The sequence below is a fragment of the Zingiber officinale genome, chromosome 6B, assembly GCF_018446385.1.
Source record: "Zingiber officinale cultivar Zhangliang chromosome 6B, Zo_v1.1, whole genome shotgun sequence".
Taxonomy (NCBI): domain Eukaryota; kingdom Viridiplantae; phylum Streptophyta; class Magnoliopsida; order Zingiberales; family Zingiberaceae; genus Zingiber; species Zingiber officinale.
Window position 1 is genome coordinate 41,776,197 of NC_055996.1, and position 18,976 is coordinate 41,795,172.

At 40.7% G+C, this 18,976-nt stretch overlaps 1 protein-coding gene across 1 annotated transcript; it reads left to right on the plus strand.

Moving 5' to 3' along the window:
* Positions 1-534: 534 nt before the first annotated feature.
* On the plus strand, positions 535-1,089 carry LOC121990932. The gene has a single exon (XM_042544979.1). It carries the CDS (start codon positions 535-537, stop codon positions 1,087-1,089), a length of 555 nt encoding a protein of 184 aa, XP_042400913.1.
* The last annotated feature ends 17,887 nt before the right edge of the window (positions 1,090-18,976 follow it).

The window sequence follows — 18,976 nt, forward strand, 5'->3', positions numbered from 1 at the left end:
TTCACTGCCTTCCATCAACGGTGGCTACACGATGAAAACTACCCATGGTCAATGTCTGACTTATATCATTGGGGAGGCATGGGCGTCGGAAAGTTGTGTCTTCCACTAACATAAATGATGTGGATTGGGTGGAACTCCCATGACTTCGGCTCATATCATTGAGGGAATGCATGACGACCGTCCATTACAATCTAACATTCATAGGTTGGCTTGACACGCAAAGATAATCAGCGTCATATTATTGGGGCCTTATCAAATGTGAGGCGAATTACATAGATGTTTCATATGATGTAATTGAGTTCTACCTTTTGGGAATTGTAATCGACTGATATCATTCAGGGATCACAATTGGCTAATTGGGCTCTATGTGCTTACTAAGGAAATATAATTTCCCATTTCCATTAGAGGGTGATAGAAATGTCAAAAATAGTGGGAGACAATTCAAAATATAAAAGTCCACATATTTTATCTTATGAATTATTTAAAATAATCTATAATATTTATTATCTGTTTTCATTTTAATATATTTTCAATATGGTATCTCGGAATCCACTATCTATGATACTTGATCAGAATAAATTAACTAGACCTAACTATTCTTACTGGCTAACAAATTTAAAGATTGTCCTGACATTTAAAAAAATTGCATATACACTTGATAAGGCACCTCCAAAAGAGGCTCCTGTTAATGCCACCGCTGATAAGTTGGAAAAGCTTGAAAAATGGCCAGACCATAATCTTCAAGCAAGATGTTATATGTTGGCTTCAATGTCAAATGAATTGCAAAGGCAGTTTGAGGAGACTGTGGATGCTACTGATATTCACAAACACCTACAAGAGTTGTATGGTACACAGACTTGTTCAGGTAGGCATGCGATTGTCAAGGAGCTCATGGCGGCTCGTATGCGAGATGAGGCTTCGGTCCATGAATATGGGGTCAAGATGATTGGGGTTATTGAAAAGTTATTGAACCTTGACTTAGTTATTCCACACGAGCTATCGACAGACATCATATTGATGCCTTTCCCCTCCTCATTTGACAATTTTGTAATCAACTTCAATATGAATAAGCTAGAGGGCTACCCTTGAGGAGTTAGTTAATATGCTTGCAAATTATGAAGCAATAACAATGAAAAAGGAAAAAACTATTTTCCTTATGGGTTCATCTTCTGGATCCAAGAAAGGATCCAAGAAAAAGGGAAAGAACTATTCTACCCCTATGAAGAAGATCAAGCCTAATAAGAAGCCAAGGCCTACAAAGCCTAATCAGTCAGAACATGTTTGTTTCCACTGTAACAAGCCTGGACATTAGAGGCGCAATTGCAAGGAATATCTTGCTCAGAAGCGTTGAGACAAAGGTATGCTCTATATAGAAGTTAATGTCTCTATTAACTCTACTTCTTGGGTATTGGATACTGGCAGTGGTTTTCATCTTGGCAATGATTTGCAGATGATGATAAGACTCAGAGAGGGTGAAATCTTCTTGAGACTTGGGAACGGAGCAAGAGTTGTTGTAAAAGCTATAGGAGATATTACTTTGATCTTGAGGAATGCATTTAAGTTGTATTTAAGAGATGTTTTATTTGTTCCAAACTTAGTTAAAAATATTATTTCTATTTCTATGCTTGATAGATGTGATTATTCTTATCTTTTTACAAAAGGTATTTTCAATATTTACAAGGATAAATATTTGATTAGGACTGGTGAATTAGAAAATGATCTCTATAACTTAAAATTAAAAGATATTTCAATAAATAATATACAAGCGCAATCAACAATAAAGAAAATAAAAGAAGATAGTACAAATCAAGCACACATATGGCACGCTAGATTAGATCATATTTCACAAAGAAGGATGGCTAAGTTAGTAAGTGAAGGATTGTTTGATTCATAAGACATAAATTTTCTACCAACTTGTGAATTCTATCTGAAAGGAAAAATGACTAAGGCACCTTTTAAAGGTCAAGTAGAACATGCGCATGATATGTTGGATTTGATCCATACCGATGTGTGTGGTCCATTAAGTGTTAGCACAAAATATGGCCATTACTACTTTATTACTTTTACTGATGACTATTCATGGTATGGGTATATATATTTGATGAAATATAAGTCTGACTTTTTTGAAAAGTTTAAAGAGTTTAGAAATGAGGTAGAAAAATAACTGGGAAAAAGTATTAAAAGCTTCGATTAGATCGACATAGAGAATACTTAAGTACAGAGTTTAAGGACTATCTAAAAGAGAATGAGATTCTTTCATAGTGGACTCCTCCTGCAACACCATAGCTTAATGGTGTAGCAGAACATCGTAATCGAACACTGATGGACATGATTCGATTTATGATGGAATTCATTAATTTACCACCATCATTTTGGGACTATGTGCTCGAAACTGGGGCAATGTTGTTGAATAAAGTTCATACAAAAGCAGTAGAAAAGACACCATATGAGATATGGATGGGAAAACCTCCCAAGTATTCATACTTGAAAATATGGAGACGTCCTGTTTATGTGAAGCAGACAGTGGGAGACAAACTGCATAGTAGATCCACTTTGTGTTATTTTGTAGGATATCTAAAGAACTCTGTTGGATATTATTTCTATAATCCCAATAAAATAAAAGTATTTGTTTCAAGAAATGTCACCTTCTTAGAGAAGGAATTTCTATTAGATAGAAAAGGCAGGATGATAGAACTTGAAGAGGTTCGAGACGATTCCACCACTGAAATAATAGAGCCTACACCCCAACAGCCAGTAGAATAAGTACACACTTTAAGGAGATCAGATAGGGTCTCAAGACTATCTGTGAGTATGATCTATTCCTTGAAGGAAATTTGAATGACTCTAATTATGAATGTGATCCAAGATCCTTTAAGGAGGCGATATTTGGTATCGACTCGACTCAATGGTTAAAAGCCATGAAATTCAAAATGGACTCCATGCACCAAACCAAGTTTGGTCAATAGTGGATCTATCTGAAGGAATCGTTCCCATAGGATGCAAATGGATCTATAAGAGGAAACTTGGAGTTGATGGAAAGGTATTGACCTTCAAAGCTAGATTAGTGGCAAAAGGATATAATAAAAAAAAAGGAGTTGACTATAATGAAACGTTTTCACCAGTCGCAAAGCTTATGTCCATTCAGATATTGCTTGCCATAGCTGCATGGTATGACTATGAGATATTACAGATGGATGTGAAGACGACATTTCTTAATGGTGATATTAAGGAAGAGATTTACATATCTCATCTTGAAGGATTCACATCTGTGGGAAGTGATCATAGGTATGCAAACTTCAGAGAACAATTTATGGTCTCAAGCAAGTGTTGAGAAGTTGGAAGCTCAGATTTGATGATACAATTTGACAATTTAATTTTATTAAAAATCCTGAGGAACCATGTGTGTACAAGAAAGTTAGTAGGAGTGCAGTGACATTCTGATACTATATGTTGATAACATTCTACTCATTGGGAATGATATAGGAATGCTTCAGTTAATAAAAGTATGGTTAGCCAGTAAATTCTCCATGAAGGATTTGAGTGAAGCATCTTATGTACTGAGAATACTGATCTGTAGAGATATAACAAAGAGGATGCTGGGGATGACCCAATCCACATATATGGATACCATACTCAGAAGATTCTCCATGGAAGAATCTAAGAGAGGATACTTACCAATGTATCATGGTATAACTTTATCCAAGTCTATGTGTCCTAAGACAGATGAAGAGATAGAGATGATGACACACATTCCTTATGCGCTTGCCATTGGTAGTATCATGTATAGTATGATATTTGTCCCCTCAGGACGGTCTAGTGGCTAGCACATGAGGTGTTGTCCCATGAGGTCTGGGGTTCAAATCTCGACAAAGTCGAGGTAAATGCCTTCCTTATGTGCTAATCAATATTCCAAAGGCTAGTAGCCGCCCGTGATTTACCTCCTCCGTGTTGGCCCTGAGACAAGTTGGCGGAGGCGCGGGGGGCGAGTGTATTCGCCTTTTACCACCATGTATAGTATGATATCTACAAGACCTGATATACCATACGCTCTGAGTGTCCTGAGTTGATATCAGTCAAACCCCGGTTCATTGCACTGGAAAGCTGTGAAAGATATTCTTAAGTACTTACGAAGGACTAAGAATTTGTTCATGACATATGGGGTTGGAGAATTAAAATTGGAAGGCTACACTAACTCTAGCTTCCAATCAGATGTGGATGATTCAAAATCAACCTCTGGATATGTATTCACATTGAATGGTAGTGTTGTCTCTTGGAAGAGTTCCAAACAAGACACAATTACATATTCCACAACAGAGGCAGAATACATTGAGATTTCAAAAGCAGCAAAGGATGCAATTTGAATTAGGAATTTTATCCAAGAGCTAGGTGTTGGTGCAGGGAGCACCAGACAATCGAACTTAAGTTTTGATTATGTTAAAGGGTTCAAAGTTAAAGTTACTTGTTGTATAACAAGTGTGATTGAGCTTGCAAGAAAGTCCTAAGGGCTCTTAGGCAAAAGCCCTAGTGGATTCTAGGCAGGTGGACCTTAGCGGGAGGTAACCCTAGCTCCTAGGCGGTGGTAACCCTAGGTGGAAAGTCTTGGCGGATCGAGCGCTTTGGGCAAAATCCTAGAGTCGGGGAATCTAGGTGAAAATCCTGGAGGTCGCAGACCGGGTGGAAGTCTGGATGGGTCAGGATCGGACGTCCAGCGAGACAGTCCAGAAGTCTCGAGCCCTGAGCAAAAGCCCAGTCGATCTAGAGGACTGGTTTGGCAACAAGTAACTTCTCCTGAGAGGAGTAGGTGAGGACGTATTCCCTGTAGAGTGAACAATAGACGTCGGTTTGACCTAGAATTTCAGCGAAACTCGAAGTCAAAACCGGACAGTTCGGAAACTGTCAAAATAATTTATTATTTCATATTTTATTGTGCTAACTCTATTTTGCAAGGTATGTTTTGTTGGATTTTTCGGGCCGCGAAAACCACTTTTTCGGGCCGCGAAAATCGCTTTTTCGGGCCGCGAAAACCACTTTTTCGCGTCGCGGAAACCCCGAAACTCCCTAGCCAACGGATCCGTGCAAAGAAAATTTTTTCAAAAACTACGAGTACGAGTTTACCTAGATCTACACTTAGATCTACAAGGGAAAAAGGTTATACCTTTGAAGCGAAGCCCTTCGCAATCCCGCAAGTCCAAGATACGCCGGATCTCAAGATTGTCAACGTAGACAATCCTCTAGAAGTATCCACACGAACAAGATGTGTTCTCTAACACACAAGGATGGAGAAGAGAGCACCACAAGTGTGCTAGCACTTTCTAGGGCTCTCGGATGGGAATGAAAAGAAAAGGATAGAGAAGAGAAATAGAATGGATCTTATGAACACTCTTCTTCTTCTTCTATATGACAATCACTCTACCTTTTCTTCATGAAACTCAAACTCATTCACCTTCTTTCTTGCTTGAAAACTTTCGGCCAAGAGAAGAGGAGAGGGAGAGCTTGAGGAAAACTTGAGGAAGAAGAAGATGCAATTAGCCTTGAATGAAAAATAATGCATCCCATTCATTTTGAGTGGCCGGCCACATCAAGAGTAACTCCTCTCATTAATGTGGCCGACCACATTAAGTCCAAGAGAAGATGTAACTTCCATTAGATGGCACAATCATGTATTAACTATGATGATGTGGCACATCATCATTGGCCACTTAATGCCAAGTCACACATATGATGTGGCATAAAGTCAAGTCAAACTTGACTCTTCCTCTTCCTCTCAAGTCAAGTCAAACTTGACTTAATCTCTCTCATGGTTGATCTAATCCAACCATTTAATTCAAGCCAATTTATTATAATGAATCTAATTTATTTAATTAAATTGATTCAATGAGTCATAATCTAAATTAGACTCATTGAACACATGAATCAACTTGAGTCCAACTCAATTAGCCCAATTAGGATTACTCTTAATCCAATTTGATTCATCAAATGAATCTAATCCTCTTGGTTCATCATATGAACCTAATCTCCATCCACTTGTTCTTTGTGTGTGATCCAATAGGTTCTTGTAACGTTGGCAATGCCCCTAAACTCATTTAGAAGCATAAGTAATGAGCGGTATCTAGCAATACATCATTACTACCCAAGTTACAAGAATGTTGAGATCCAACATCACCTTGTGACTACTAATTGTGACTCCTCACAATATATGACAAGTGTCCTTCTATCCTAGACATCTAGATTGATCAATGTGAGACATATGTTAGGATCCTTCGTACGGAGGCTAGAGAGGGGGGTGTGAATAGCCGACCCCAAATTGTCGCGTTTCTACAAACTAAGGTTAGCGCAGCGGAAAATAACACGTAGAAATGAAGGAAAAGAAGAAAAACTTCAAACAAACTGATGTAACGAGGTTCGGAGATGATACTCCTACTCCTCGGTGTGTCCGTAAGGTGGACGAGCCCTATCAATCCGTCGGTGGATGAGTCCCCGGAGAACCGGCTAATAAATGCTCCTTGTGGGTGGAGAAACCTCGCCACAATACTTGTAACAACAAGAAGGAGTACAACAGATACAAGAAAGCAAAAGACAATATGAAACACTTGCTTGCCTTTCTTGTTGACTGGAGTGATGAAGCAGCTGCTTCACACCAGCAGCAGCTGACGAGAATTCAGTCGAGAAGCTCACGCGAAGCTTCAGCTGCGAGGAGCTCAGCAAAGCTCTGATAGCAGGTAAGAGCAGAAGCTCTAGAGCACACGAACAGAAGTTCTAAGGAGGAAGCAAAAAAATGGCAGCAACGAAGCCCTGTAGCTTCTTTTATACCTGCGAAGAAAAACACGAAGGAATATAGCCGTTGCGTCGCAACGGCTAGTGCCCTGATCGGTCCACAGACCGATCAGGAGTGTGCCTGATCGGTCCACAGATCGATCAGCGCTTTCTCCCGAACTTCGCTAGCTACTGATCGTGCTCTGATCGGTCGTGGTGACCGATCAGGGTATGGTCTGCTGACCGATCAGGGCTTATTGAGTGCGGTTCCTCGCACTCCTCAAGATCGTCACCTGATCGGTCGGCAGACCGATCAGGATATCGCCTGATCGGTCTTGCAGACCGATCAGGCTCCATGCTGATCGGTCCCCAGACCGATCAGTAAGCTCACAGAATCGATGCGTGCCTTCTGTTTGTTATCTGATCGGTCAGCAGACCGATCAAATACACAAGCGTATCACTGGATCGGTCTGGTGACCGATCCAGAGCTTGGTTTTTGCCCAAACCAAGTCCCAAGTCTCCCAAACCAACATCCGGTCAACCTTGATCTGTTGGTACATCATGCTTAGCATCCGGTCACTCCCTTGACCTGCTAAGACTCCCTACCAAGTGTCCGGTCAATCCCTTTGACCCACTTGGACTTTCCTCTTTGTGTCAAGTATCCGGTCACTCCCTTGACCTACTTGACATTCTTAACACCAGATGTCCGATCACCCTTGATCCATCTGGATTTTCCCTTGCCCGGCTTCACTCACCAGGACTTTCACCTAGCTTCACTCACTAGGGTTTTCCCCTTCACCTAGCTTCACTCACTATGATTTTCCGACTGCCTGGCTTCACTCACCAGGACTTCTCCGACTGCCTGGCTTCACTCACCAGGACTTTTCCCCGTGCCAAACTCCCTGTTTGGACTTTCCGCGTGCCAAGCTACCTGCTTGGACTTTTCCCCGTGCCAAGTTTCCGTACTTGGACTTTTCTACTGCCAAGTCTCCATACTTGGACTTTTCGCGTGCCAAGCTCCCTGCTTGGACTTTTCCTGAATCAGGTCAACCAGGTCAACCTTGACCTAAGGTTGCACCTACAATCTCCCAAACACCTATTCTTGTCAAACATCAAGAATACAACTCTCTTCTCGTCAAACATCGTCAAACATCAAAACACAACTCGAGTCAGGTCAACTCGAGTCAGGTCAACCAGGTCAACCTTGACCTAAGGTTGCACCAACAATCTCCCCCTTTTTGATGTTTGACAAAATCCAAAATCAAGTTAGGTTAACCCGATAACCTAACTTAGGTTTTCCAATGTTCTTCCTTGAACATTCTTCCAAAACCTACACTCTCCCCCTTGGGACATCTCTCCCCCTTTTTGACACACATCAAAAAGAGGGAATCAAGGTCAAGAGTTTCTTCCTAATGAAAGTCTCATACCTTTCATTGAAACCCTTAATTTCCCCCTTGATACTAAACTCAACACTCAACTTAGTGACAATCCCATATCACTAATCCTCAAAAGTCTTAAGGAGTAAAAACTTCCCCTAAAAGTCAACTCCCCCTTGACAATTAGTTAAGACTCCCCCTAAAGGTCAACTCCCCTTGACCATTGCACCAACAATGTCTTGGAGAGTTTCAAACCTTTAGAAACCCGAAACTCAACTCCCACAGCTGAAATTTCAGACCACAGTCGAAATTCAGCAAATTCAGCACGCCTGATCGGTCACCGGACCGATCAGGACCCCTCTGGATCGGTCCAGTGACCGATCCAGCCTTGGACAGACTCGAGTTCTGATTTCCTTCTCCCGAAATTCAGAAACTCACAACAAATTCCAGAAAATTCCAAAAATTATAAAATTTTGAGGATATATTCCTCATAACATATACTATCAAGGAAAAATAGTTTTCTATGAAAATAACTTCCATTTTCAAATCTTGATACAAAGTTTGAAAAGTTTTGAAATAGCTCAAAGTTTCAAAAACTTTGTATCACTTTGTTCAATGATGAATGCTATCACTAGAAAAGCTTCATCAAGGTTTTTCAAATCAATTTCAAAATGATTTTAAACCTTTTAATTTAGGATCATAATCTTAGGGCTAAATGTACATGACTTGTACATAAGCTTTCCCTATGATCCCCCCAATTTTGAATTAGGTTCATCTAGGTACAAGAACTATGCACCTTGATCCTAACTCATCATCCTAATATCTCACACACATCTAAGGTGTATCAAACACATTCAAGTCAATTTTGATGTGAGATATGAGTTTAGGTCCAGTTAGGCTAAGTTCTCATGCATTTTCTAAACACCAATTTGATCTCAATATCAAAATGTGCTTTTATCCTTAAATCAATTTCATTGATTATTAATGCAAGAGATGATGACATGGCATGAAATAATATCATAAATGAAAACATGTGCCAATGTCATGATGTCATGGCATAAAGTATGAAACTTAACTAAAGCATGACATATAAAGAACCTAAGCTTTATCATGACATATCAAATGATAAAATTAAACATGATGTCATGACATGTGAGGGCAAATAATCATGGCAAGATTTAGCATGAGTAAGACATACCTAGATTACCTATCTAAGTATCCTTAGCCTTAGCTAATACTTAAGCTTTAACCCTTGATTGCCCTAATATGCCAAAATCCTAATTTTGACACTTCTTGAACTCTAGATTCATCCATGCCACTTAAAGATCAAATTTATCCTCAAATCTTGGCATGTTTCATTTTTCCTCAAGAGTTCTCTAGATTTTCCCAAATTGTGCCAATTGAAATTAACATCATCATTTTCCATGATGGCACATTTTACTCTTCCAAGGAGTAAATATTCCATTTCATTTTCAAAGGTTCCCAAAAACCTTGAAAATGCTCCTTGAGCGTCAATTTCCTCAAAATTGGGTTAACTACCCTTCTAATCGGAGTTGACACTCTCTAACCCATCTATGGGGTAGAGAAGATGCTCCTAGGAACCCAATACCTATTTGAGCTCATTGGGTTCACTAAATACTCACTAGGGATAACTTCCCTAGCAACCCTCCTAATGACCCTCTTAGGCTTTAAAGCCTTGGTCATTTGGGACTCATCAAGATCAACTTTAGGGGTGACTCCCCTTGTGACCTTGGTGATGGTCTTCCTAACCCTAGATTTTGTTCCATAATCGAATGGAACATTATGATAAGTGGGCTTGACCACTTGGGACTTAGGTTTGTGACCCAAACCTTTCTTGTCCTTGGACATTGGTTTTTGACCCTTAAAACCTAGAGATGACTTCTCCAAGTTCTTAAGAGCCTTTTCCAAAGTATCAAGTCTTGACCTCAAGACTTGATTCTCCTTCTCTAATACCTCAAGTTTTAATTTTTCATTATTCTTTGAGGCATTCCTAGGCATATGTCTAGTTGATTTGGGATTCCTACCTAGGTTTTCCTTAGCCTTAGATGAGTTAATTCTAGGGTTAGCTTTCCTAGTGTTATCCTTATCTAGGCTTACATGTTTGGCTCCTAAGAACATATATTGATTCCTAAGATTATCATGCTTATCATTCTTGACAATTGCAATAAAACTACTAGCATGAGTCTTATTATTATTGCAAGAATGTGCCTTAAATGTTACCTTAGGGTTTGCCTTAGCTCCCCCTATCGACGTGCTCGGTCTCTTGTCCTTGTGAGATTGCCTCCCCCTTGGACATTGACTCCGATAATGTCCCCTTCGCTTGCATTGAAAGCACACCACGTGCTCTTTGCCTTTGCGTATCGGGACTTCGACTTTCTTGACCTTTGGCGCCGGTGGAGTCTTCCTAACCCTCTTTGGACACTTACTCTTGTAGTGCCCAAATTCCCTACACTCAAAGCACATTATGTGTAATTTGCTAGAAATTAAAATGCTTGAGTTACCTAGGTTTGAGGATGGATGAACGCTCTCTCCTTCATCCCTTCTGGAGGTAGAAGCTTCTTCTTCTTGCTCCGAACTTGAAGAAGAACTCTCCTCTTCTTCTTTAGATGTTGAGTGGCCCTCAACTTCTAAATCCATTCCTCCATGATGTGAACTCCTTGGCTCACTTGACTCCTCTTCATGACTTGAAGTGGAGTTCTCCTCATGGAACTTTGCCAAGTTATTCCACAACTCCTTGGCATCGTTATATCCACCTATACTACACAAAACATCATTAGGTAAAGAGAATTCAATGATTTTCATTACCTCATCATTGATGGTTGATTGGTGGATTTGCTCCTTGGTCCACTCCTTCTTCTCTAGGGTTTCTCCTTTCTTGTCCATAGGAGGCTTGAAACCTAATTGAACACAACTCCAATTTTTAAGGTTAGTCATAAGAAAATACCTCATTCTTACCTTCCAATACGCGAAGTCGCAGCACTCGTAGAAGGGTGGAAACGTGATGTCTTCTCCGAGTCGATCCATTCTCTAGCTTGTGCTCCCACGGGTGTTAATCCGACAAAGAGCGCGCCTCGCTCTGATACCACTTGTTAGGATCCTTCGTACGGAGGCTAGAGAGGGGGGTGTGAATAGCCGACCCCAAATCGTCGCGTTTCTACAAACTAGGGTTAGCGCAGCGGAAAATAACACGTAGAAACGAAGGAAAAGAAGACAAACCTCAAACAAACCGATGTAACGAGGTTCGGAGATGATACTCCTACTCCTCGGCGTGTCCGTAAGGTGGACGAGCCCTATCAATCCGTCGGTGGATGAGTCCCCGGAGAACCGGCTAATAAATGCTCCTTGTGGGTGGAGAAACCTCGCCACAATACTTGTAACAACAAGAAGGAGTATAACAGATACAAGAAAGCAAAAGACAATATGAAACACTTGCTTGCCTTTCTTGTTGACTGGAGTGATGAAGCAGCAGCTTCACACCAGCAGCAGCTGACGAGAATCCAGTCGAGAAGCTCACGCGAAGCTTCAGCTGCGAGGAGCTCAGCAAAGCTCTGATAGCAGGTAAGAGCAGAAGCTCTAGAGCACAAGAACAGAAGTTCTAAGGAGGAAGCAAAAAAATGGCAGCAACGAAGCCCTGTAGCTTCTTTTATACCTGCGAAGAAAAACACGAAGGAATATAGCCGTTGCGTCGCAACGGCTAGTGCCCTGATCGATCCACAGACCGATCAGGAGTGTGCCTGATCGGTCCACAGATCGATCAGCGCTTTCTCCCGAACTTCGCTAGCTACTGATCGTGCTCTGATCGGTCGTGGTGACCGATCAGGGTATGGCCTGATCGGTCTGCTGACCGATCAGGGCTTATTGAGTGCGGTTCCTCGCACTCCTCAAGATCTCACCTGATCGGTCTTGCAGACCGATCAGGCTCCATGCTGATCGGTCCCCAGACCGATCAGTAAGCTCACAGAATCGATGCGTGCCTTCTGTTTGTTATCTGATCGGTCAGCAGACCGATCAAATACACAAGCGTATCACTGGATCGGTCTGGTGACCGATCCAGAGCTTGGTTTTTGCCCAAACCAAGTCCCAAGTCTCCCAAACCAACATCCGGTCAACCTTGATCTGTTGGTACATCATGCTTAGCATCCGGTCACTCCCTTGACCTGCTAAGACTCCCTACCAAGTGTACGGTCAATTCCTTTGACCCACTTGGACTTTCCTCTTTGTGTCAAGTATCCGGTCACTCCCTTGACCTACTTGACCTTCTCAACACCAGATGTCTGATCACCCTTGATCCATCTGGATTTCCCTTGCCCGGCTTCACTCACCAGGATTTTCACCTAGCTTCACTCACTAGGGTTTTCCCCTTCACCTAGCTTCACTCACTATGATTTTCCGACTGCCTGGCTTCACTCACCAGGACTTCTCCGACTGCCTGACTTCACTCACTAGGACTTTTCCCCGTGCCAAACTCCCTGTTTGGACTTTCCGCGTGCCAAGCTACCTGCTTGGACTTTTCCCCGTGCCAAGTTTCCGTACTTGGACTTTTCCAGTGCCAAGTCTCCATACTTGGACTTTTCGCGTGCCAAGCTCCCTGCTTGGACTTTTCCCGAATAAGGTCAACCAGGTCAACCTTGACCTAAGGTTGCACCTACAATCTCCCAAACACCTATTCTTGTCAAACATCGTCAAACATCAAAACACAACTCGAGTCAGGTCAACTCGAGTCAGGTCAACCAGGTCAACCTTGACATAAGGTTGCACCAACAACATAAACCGTGTCATCCTCTAATCAATCTAAATCTTGAACTCCAAGTAGACTCACTAAAATAAATGAGCTCAATATCTCATATTGACTCATTTGGGCATGACCATGCACTTCGTGGTCTCACTCTATCAAGAATACCGATGTCTCTCCCGTCATATAGGAGGGATAGATCTCATCTACATCACTCACATCCCTCTGCATAATTCGTTACATACCCAGTAATCGCCTTTATAGTCCACCCAGTTACGGGTGACGTTTGACGAAACCAAAGTACATAACTCCTTATGTAGGGATCCATGGTGACTTCAGGTCCAAGGACTAGTAGTCATACTAATAGCCACATGAGAAAGTATATGACACTCATATAACGATCCATGATACTTTCTCATGGCGGGTCATTCAGTATACATTCTCTAATGCATACCCATGTATCAACCTGATATCTCTATATCCATGACTTGTGAGATCAAGTCATCGAGTTGACCTACATGCTAGTCTTATTGCATTAACATTGTCCCTGAATGTTAATACTCGACTAGGAATGATTAAGAGTAGTGTTCCCTATATCATCTCACTATCGGTTCAGCTAACCGATTGATATAGGTAAGAACCTTCTACTCAAGGACGTTATTATACTTAGTTTATTTGGCACCAATACAAGTAAGTATAATAACCAAAAACCAAATGCCTTTATTTATATAGAATATGATACAACAAGTCCATAATACAATCATCAAATGATTGGCTTCAGGACTCTAGCTAACAATCTCCCACTAGCACTAGTGCCAATCAGTGTAGGCTCTAAGCCCCAATGACCTAGTGTGACCATCATGCTTCCTCTGTGCCAAAGTTTTGGTCAAGGGATCTGCGATGTTAGCCTCTGTGGGTACTCTACAAATCTTCACATCTCCTCTCTCGATAATCTCTCGAATGAGATGGAAGCGCCGTAGTATGTGTTTGGTCCGCTGGTGTGAGCGAGGTTCCTTCGCCTATGCTATAGCTCCATTGTTGTCACAATAGAGCTCAATGGGGTCAGCAATGTTAGGAACCACCCCAAGTTCAGTGATGAACTTGCGGATCCAAACTGCCTCCTTTGTTGCCTCTGATGCAGCAATATACTCGGCCTCTGTCGTAGAATCAGCTACTGTGTACTGCTTCGAACTCTTCCAGCTCACAACACCACCATTTATGCAAAACACGAACCCCGACTGCGATCTATAGTCATCCTGGTCAGTCTGGAAGCTAGCATCACTGTAACCCTTTACAGCTAGCTCATCATTGCCTCCATATATCAAGAAATATTCTTTAGTCCTTTTTAAGTACTTAAAAATATTCTTGACCGCTATCCAGTGACTGTATCTGCTCGTCATGCTCAAAGCATACGAGACATCAGGTCAAGTACATAGCATGACGTACATGATCGATCCTATGGCTGAAGCATAAGGGATCTGATCCATGCGGTCTCTCTCCTCTCTAGAAGAGGGACCCTGAGTCTTCGAAAGACTCACGCCATGTGACATCGGCAGAAATCCCTAAAATGCGGGATGCCTCACCTAAGTCCTTCATTGAGAAACAAGTCCCTAGCCAAGTCTTGACAGACTGAAGCAAAGGGATGTCCTTCCCAATGAGTAGTATGTCATCCACATATAATATGAGGAAGATAACTATATCCCCTACAACCTTCTTGTAGACATAAGGTTTATCTTCGTTCTTGATGAAACCAAACTGTTTGATTGCATCATCGAATCGAAGATTCCAGCTCCGAGAAGCTTGCTTTAGTCCATAAATGGACCTATGCAGCTTGCATACTCTGTTAGTATGCTTTGGATCTATAAAACTCTCAGGTTGTGTTATGTACACATCCTCGAGTTGGTTTCCATTCAGAAACACGGTTTTGACATCCATCTGCCAGATCTCGTAATCGTGGTAAGCTGCAATAGCAAGCATGATCCGAATGGACTTAAACATCGCTACTGGAGAAAATGTTTCATTATAGTCAATACCATAAATCTGCTTGAAACCTTTAGCTACCAAGCGACCCTTATAGATAAGTCCATCCATGTCAGTCTTTCTCTTAAAGACCTACTTACACCCTATGGGTTTTACCCCTTCAGGTGGATCAACCAAAGTCCATACTTGGTTGGTGTACATGGATTCCATTTCGGATCTCATTGCCTCTAGCCATTTCTCGGAATCTGGTCTCATCACAGCTTCCTGATAGGTGATAGGCTCATCCTCTATGAGCACAACGTCATCATGGTCAGACAAGAGAAATGAGTATTTCTCAGACTGACGACGTACCCTATCAGACCTGTGAAGAGGTAGGTCTACTTGAACTGGTTGTTGTTCCTCAACTCTTTGTGGAACAATATCATCCATAACAATTTGTGGTTCCAGTTCAACTTCCATCGAGGCTTCAATGCTAGGATCCGCATCTTGAACTTCTTCAAGATCGAATGTACTCCCACTAGTCTTTCTAGAAACAAAGTCCCTTTCTAGAAAGACTCCAGTCTTTGCCACAACTATCTTGTGCTGACTGGGAATGTAGAAGTAATATCCCTTAGTTTCCTTGGGATATCCTATAAAGTAGCACTTGTCAGATTTTGGTCCTAATTTATCTAAGACTTGACGTCTAACGTAAGCCTCACAATCCCAAATCCTCATGAAAGACACCTGGTGATGGAATAAATGAAATAGAACAAGTTGCGCAACAAGCTAGTGATATGGGTCATGCTCAATCCACTCCAGATATTAATGATGATCCATTATGCATCAATGGAGGACCAATTACAAGGGCTAGGGCTAAAAAGATGAAGAAAGCACTTAATGTGCTAATTGAAGATGTGAAGGCCAAAGCTACTATTGAAGAAGGTTTGACCAAGAGCAAGTCATCCGGCTTAGTCAACCTAATTCGAGCCTTAGATGAGCTAAATTAGTATTTAAGTTTCATATCTATGTAGTATGGATATGTTGGCTCAATTTGAACTCATTTTTACCTTTATTTGGGTTGTAATAATGCCATATGCTTAAAATGGCTAAGTAGTCTATATGGGCCTTTACTAAATGAGCTTTCTTTTGGCCTTTTAGGGTTTTTTGGTCACCTTATAGCTATAAATAAAGGGGGTGACGGCCACACATGCATCTTTGATATATTTTTCAATCTAAAACACGGTGAGGCTCTCGCTTGTTGGTTCTTCATTGAACTTGAACTTATCAAGGCATCTCCTTGTGGCGTTCGAAGACTTATCAACCTCAATCCCAAGGTTGTGGCGTCTTCCATCTTCTATACCAAGGTTCGTGCTTTTCTAAGCATTGGGTCGAGGTTTCTTTTCATTCATCTTATCGACTTAGACCTTCCTTCTTTCTGTTTTCAATTCGTTGTGGGTTCTTGAGATATCTCTCTCATTGGATTCACATCATTTGGTATCAGAGCCAAATTTTTCTAAATCGATTTGGTTATCCTTTTATCTTTGTGCTTGAAACTTTGTCAATTTGTTCAAAATTATCTGCTTATCATTATCATCTCAATCCTAGTGAGTTTTATTCGTCTTGGTGCTAGCAAATTATTTTCGGTAAAAAAAAAAGAGTTTACATTAAAAAAAAAAATCGGCAAAAAAAAAAAATTGTAAAAAAAAAACGCCGAAATTCAAAAAAAAAAAAATCGAAAAAAAAAATAAAAAAAATGTTGAGTGTAGGGAATTGTTATTTCTATACTATTACTTTCCAATTCTGCATTTCTTTTAAAGTTTTGCCTATTATATTCACACATTCCAATTCCGCATTTTTCTTTAATAATTTGCCTAGTATATTTGCACCTTCCAATTCCGTAATTTCTTTAAAGTTTTGCCTAATATACTTGCACTTTCCTATTCCGCATTTCCTTTAAAGTTTTGCCTAATATACTTGCACTTTCCTATTCCGCATTTCTTTTAAAGTTTTGCCTAGATTTAATTCTACACCTGCCTAAATTAAGTTCTGGCAAGATCCTTTTCAGTTCTTATTTCAAATATCTTTATCTCTTAGTCCCGCATTCGCATAAGTTTTGCCTAGATTCAATTCTAGCAAATTTCTTTTCTGAACTTAATTTAATTTTTCAATTCTGCAATTTGCATTCTTCTATCATTTCCTTTCTTTTATCCTATACCTTTGGGATTTTCAATCAGTCAACGATCGTTTACAAGGAATTGCCACAATTCTAAGTTCCTTAAAGAGCTAACATTAGCGAGTTGAGTGATTGAGTGACAACAGATTGCATTAATGGCGACAAGTGGAGAAGAAGCAAGACCTAGAGAAACACTTGAACAACGTGCCTTGAGACAATACTTGGAACGCATGGAAATCAGAGTCAATCAAATCCTCGACAGATTGGAGAGACAAGATGCTGTAATTACTGAATTGCAAAATAGCCAAGCTGGTAGAGTTCCCGCACGAATTTCAAGGCAATATAACCGTGAAGACAACAACGATGATAATGATGGCATTTCTGAGGACATTGATGACAGAGTTTCTAGTGGCAGATCTGGTGGCATCAGAATTGGTGGTAGAAGGGGAAGGATGACTGATTATGTTGATAGAAACTTGGGAAATATCAAATTGAAGATTCCTTCTTTTCAAGGCAAAAGTGATCCAGACGCATATTTGGAGTGGGAAAAGAAAGTGGAATTAGTATTTGATTGTCACATGGAAATCAGAGTCAATCAAATCCTCGACAGATTGGAGAGACAAGATGCTGTAATTACTGAATTGCAAAATAGCCAAGCTGGTAGAGTTTCCGCATGAATTTCAAGGCAATATAACCGTGAAGACAACAACGATGATGATGATGGCATTTCTGAGGACATTGATGACAGAGTTTCTAGTGGCAGATCTGGTGGCATCAGAATTGGTGGTAGAAGGGGAAGGATGACTGATTATGTTGATAGAAACTTGGGAAATATCAAATTGAAGATTCCTTCTTTTCAAGGCAAAAGTGATCCAGACGCATATTTGGAGTGGGAAAAGAAAGTGGAATTAGTATTTGATTGTCACAACTACTCTGAAGAGAAGAAGGTAAAACTTGCTGCTGTCGAATTTATTGATTATGCTATTATTTGGTGGGATCAAGTTATTCTAAGTAGGAGAAGAAACAACGAGAGACCCGTTGGCACTTGGGAAGAGATGAAATCAATTATGAGGAAGAGGTTCATTCCATCACATTACTATCGAGATTTGTACCAACGGCTACAAAGTCTAACCCAAGGATCCAAGACCATGGAGGAATACCACAAAGAGATGGAGATTGCCATGATTCGAGCCAATGTGGAGGAGGACCGAGAAGCAACCATGGCAAGATTTTTACAAGGTTTGAATTCAGAAATTGCAAATATAGTAGAGTTGCAACATTATGTGGAGCTTGAAGATATGGTGCATATGTCCATGAAAGTTGAAAGGCAACTCAAAAGGAAGGGTTCAATCAAACATGGTCAAAGTTCTAATTCATCCACTTGGAAATCTAGTTGGAACAAAAGAGATGATAAAGTTGCATCAAAGAGTAAGACCGAGTTTTTGAAGAATAAAGATGCTGATTCTCCATTGGTTAAAGGTAAAGAACCTATCCAATCTTCAAGAAATAGAGATATTAAATGCTTTAAGTGTTTGGGAAGAGGACATATCGCTTCACAATGTCCAAACAAAAGAAGTATGCTTTTGAAAGAAAATGGTGATATTGAAACTGAGAGTGAGTCTGAAGATGATAATGCCTTGCCACCATTGATGGAAAGTGATGTAGAAGAGTATGCCGTTGAAGGTGAAGCCCTTGTCACTAGGCGTGCTCTAAATGTGCAAGTGAAGGAAGAAGATGAAGAACAACGAGACAACATATTTCATACCCGTTGCCACATCAAAGACAAGGTATGTAGTATGATTATAGATGGAGGAAGTTGCACTAATGTTGCTAGTACTATCTTGGTTGAGAAATTATGCTTACCAACCACTAAACATCCTAGACCTTATAAACTACAATGGTTGAATGATTGCGGGGAGGTTAAGGTCACTAAGCAAGTATTGGTTTCATTATCCATTGGTA

Bases quoted from the DNA above. Each gene is read 5' to 3' on its own strand.
- LOC121990932 (XM_042544979.1), top strand. From the start codon at position 535: ATGGTATCTCGGAATCCACTATCTATGATACTTGATCAGAATAAATTA.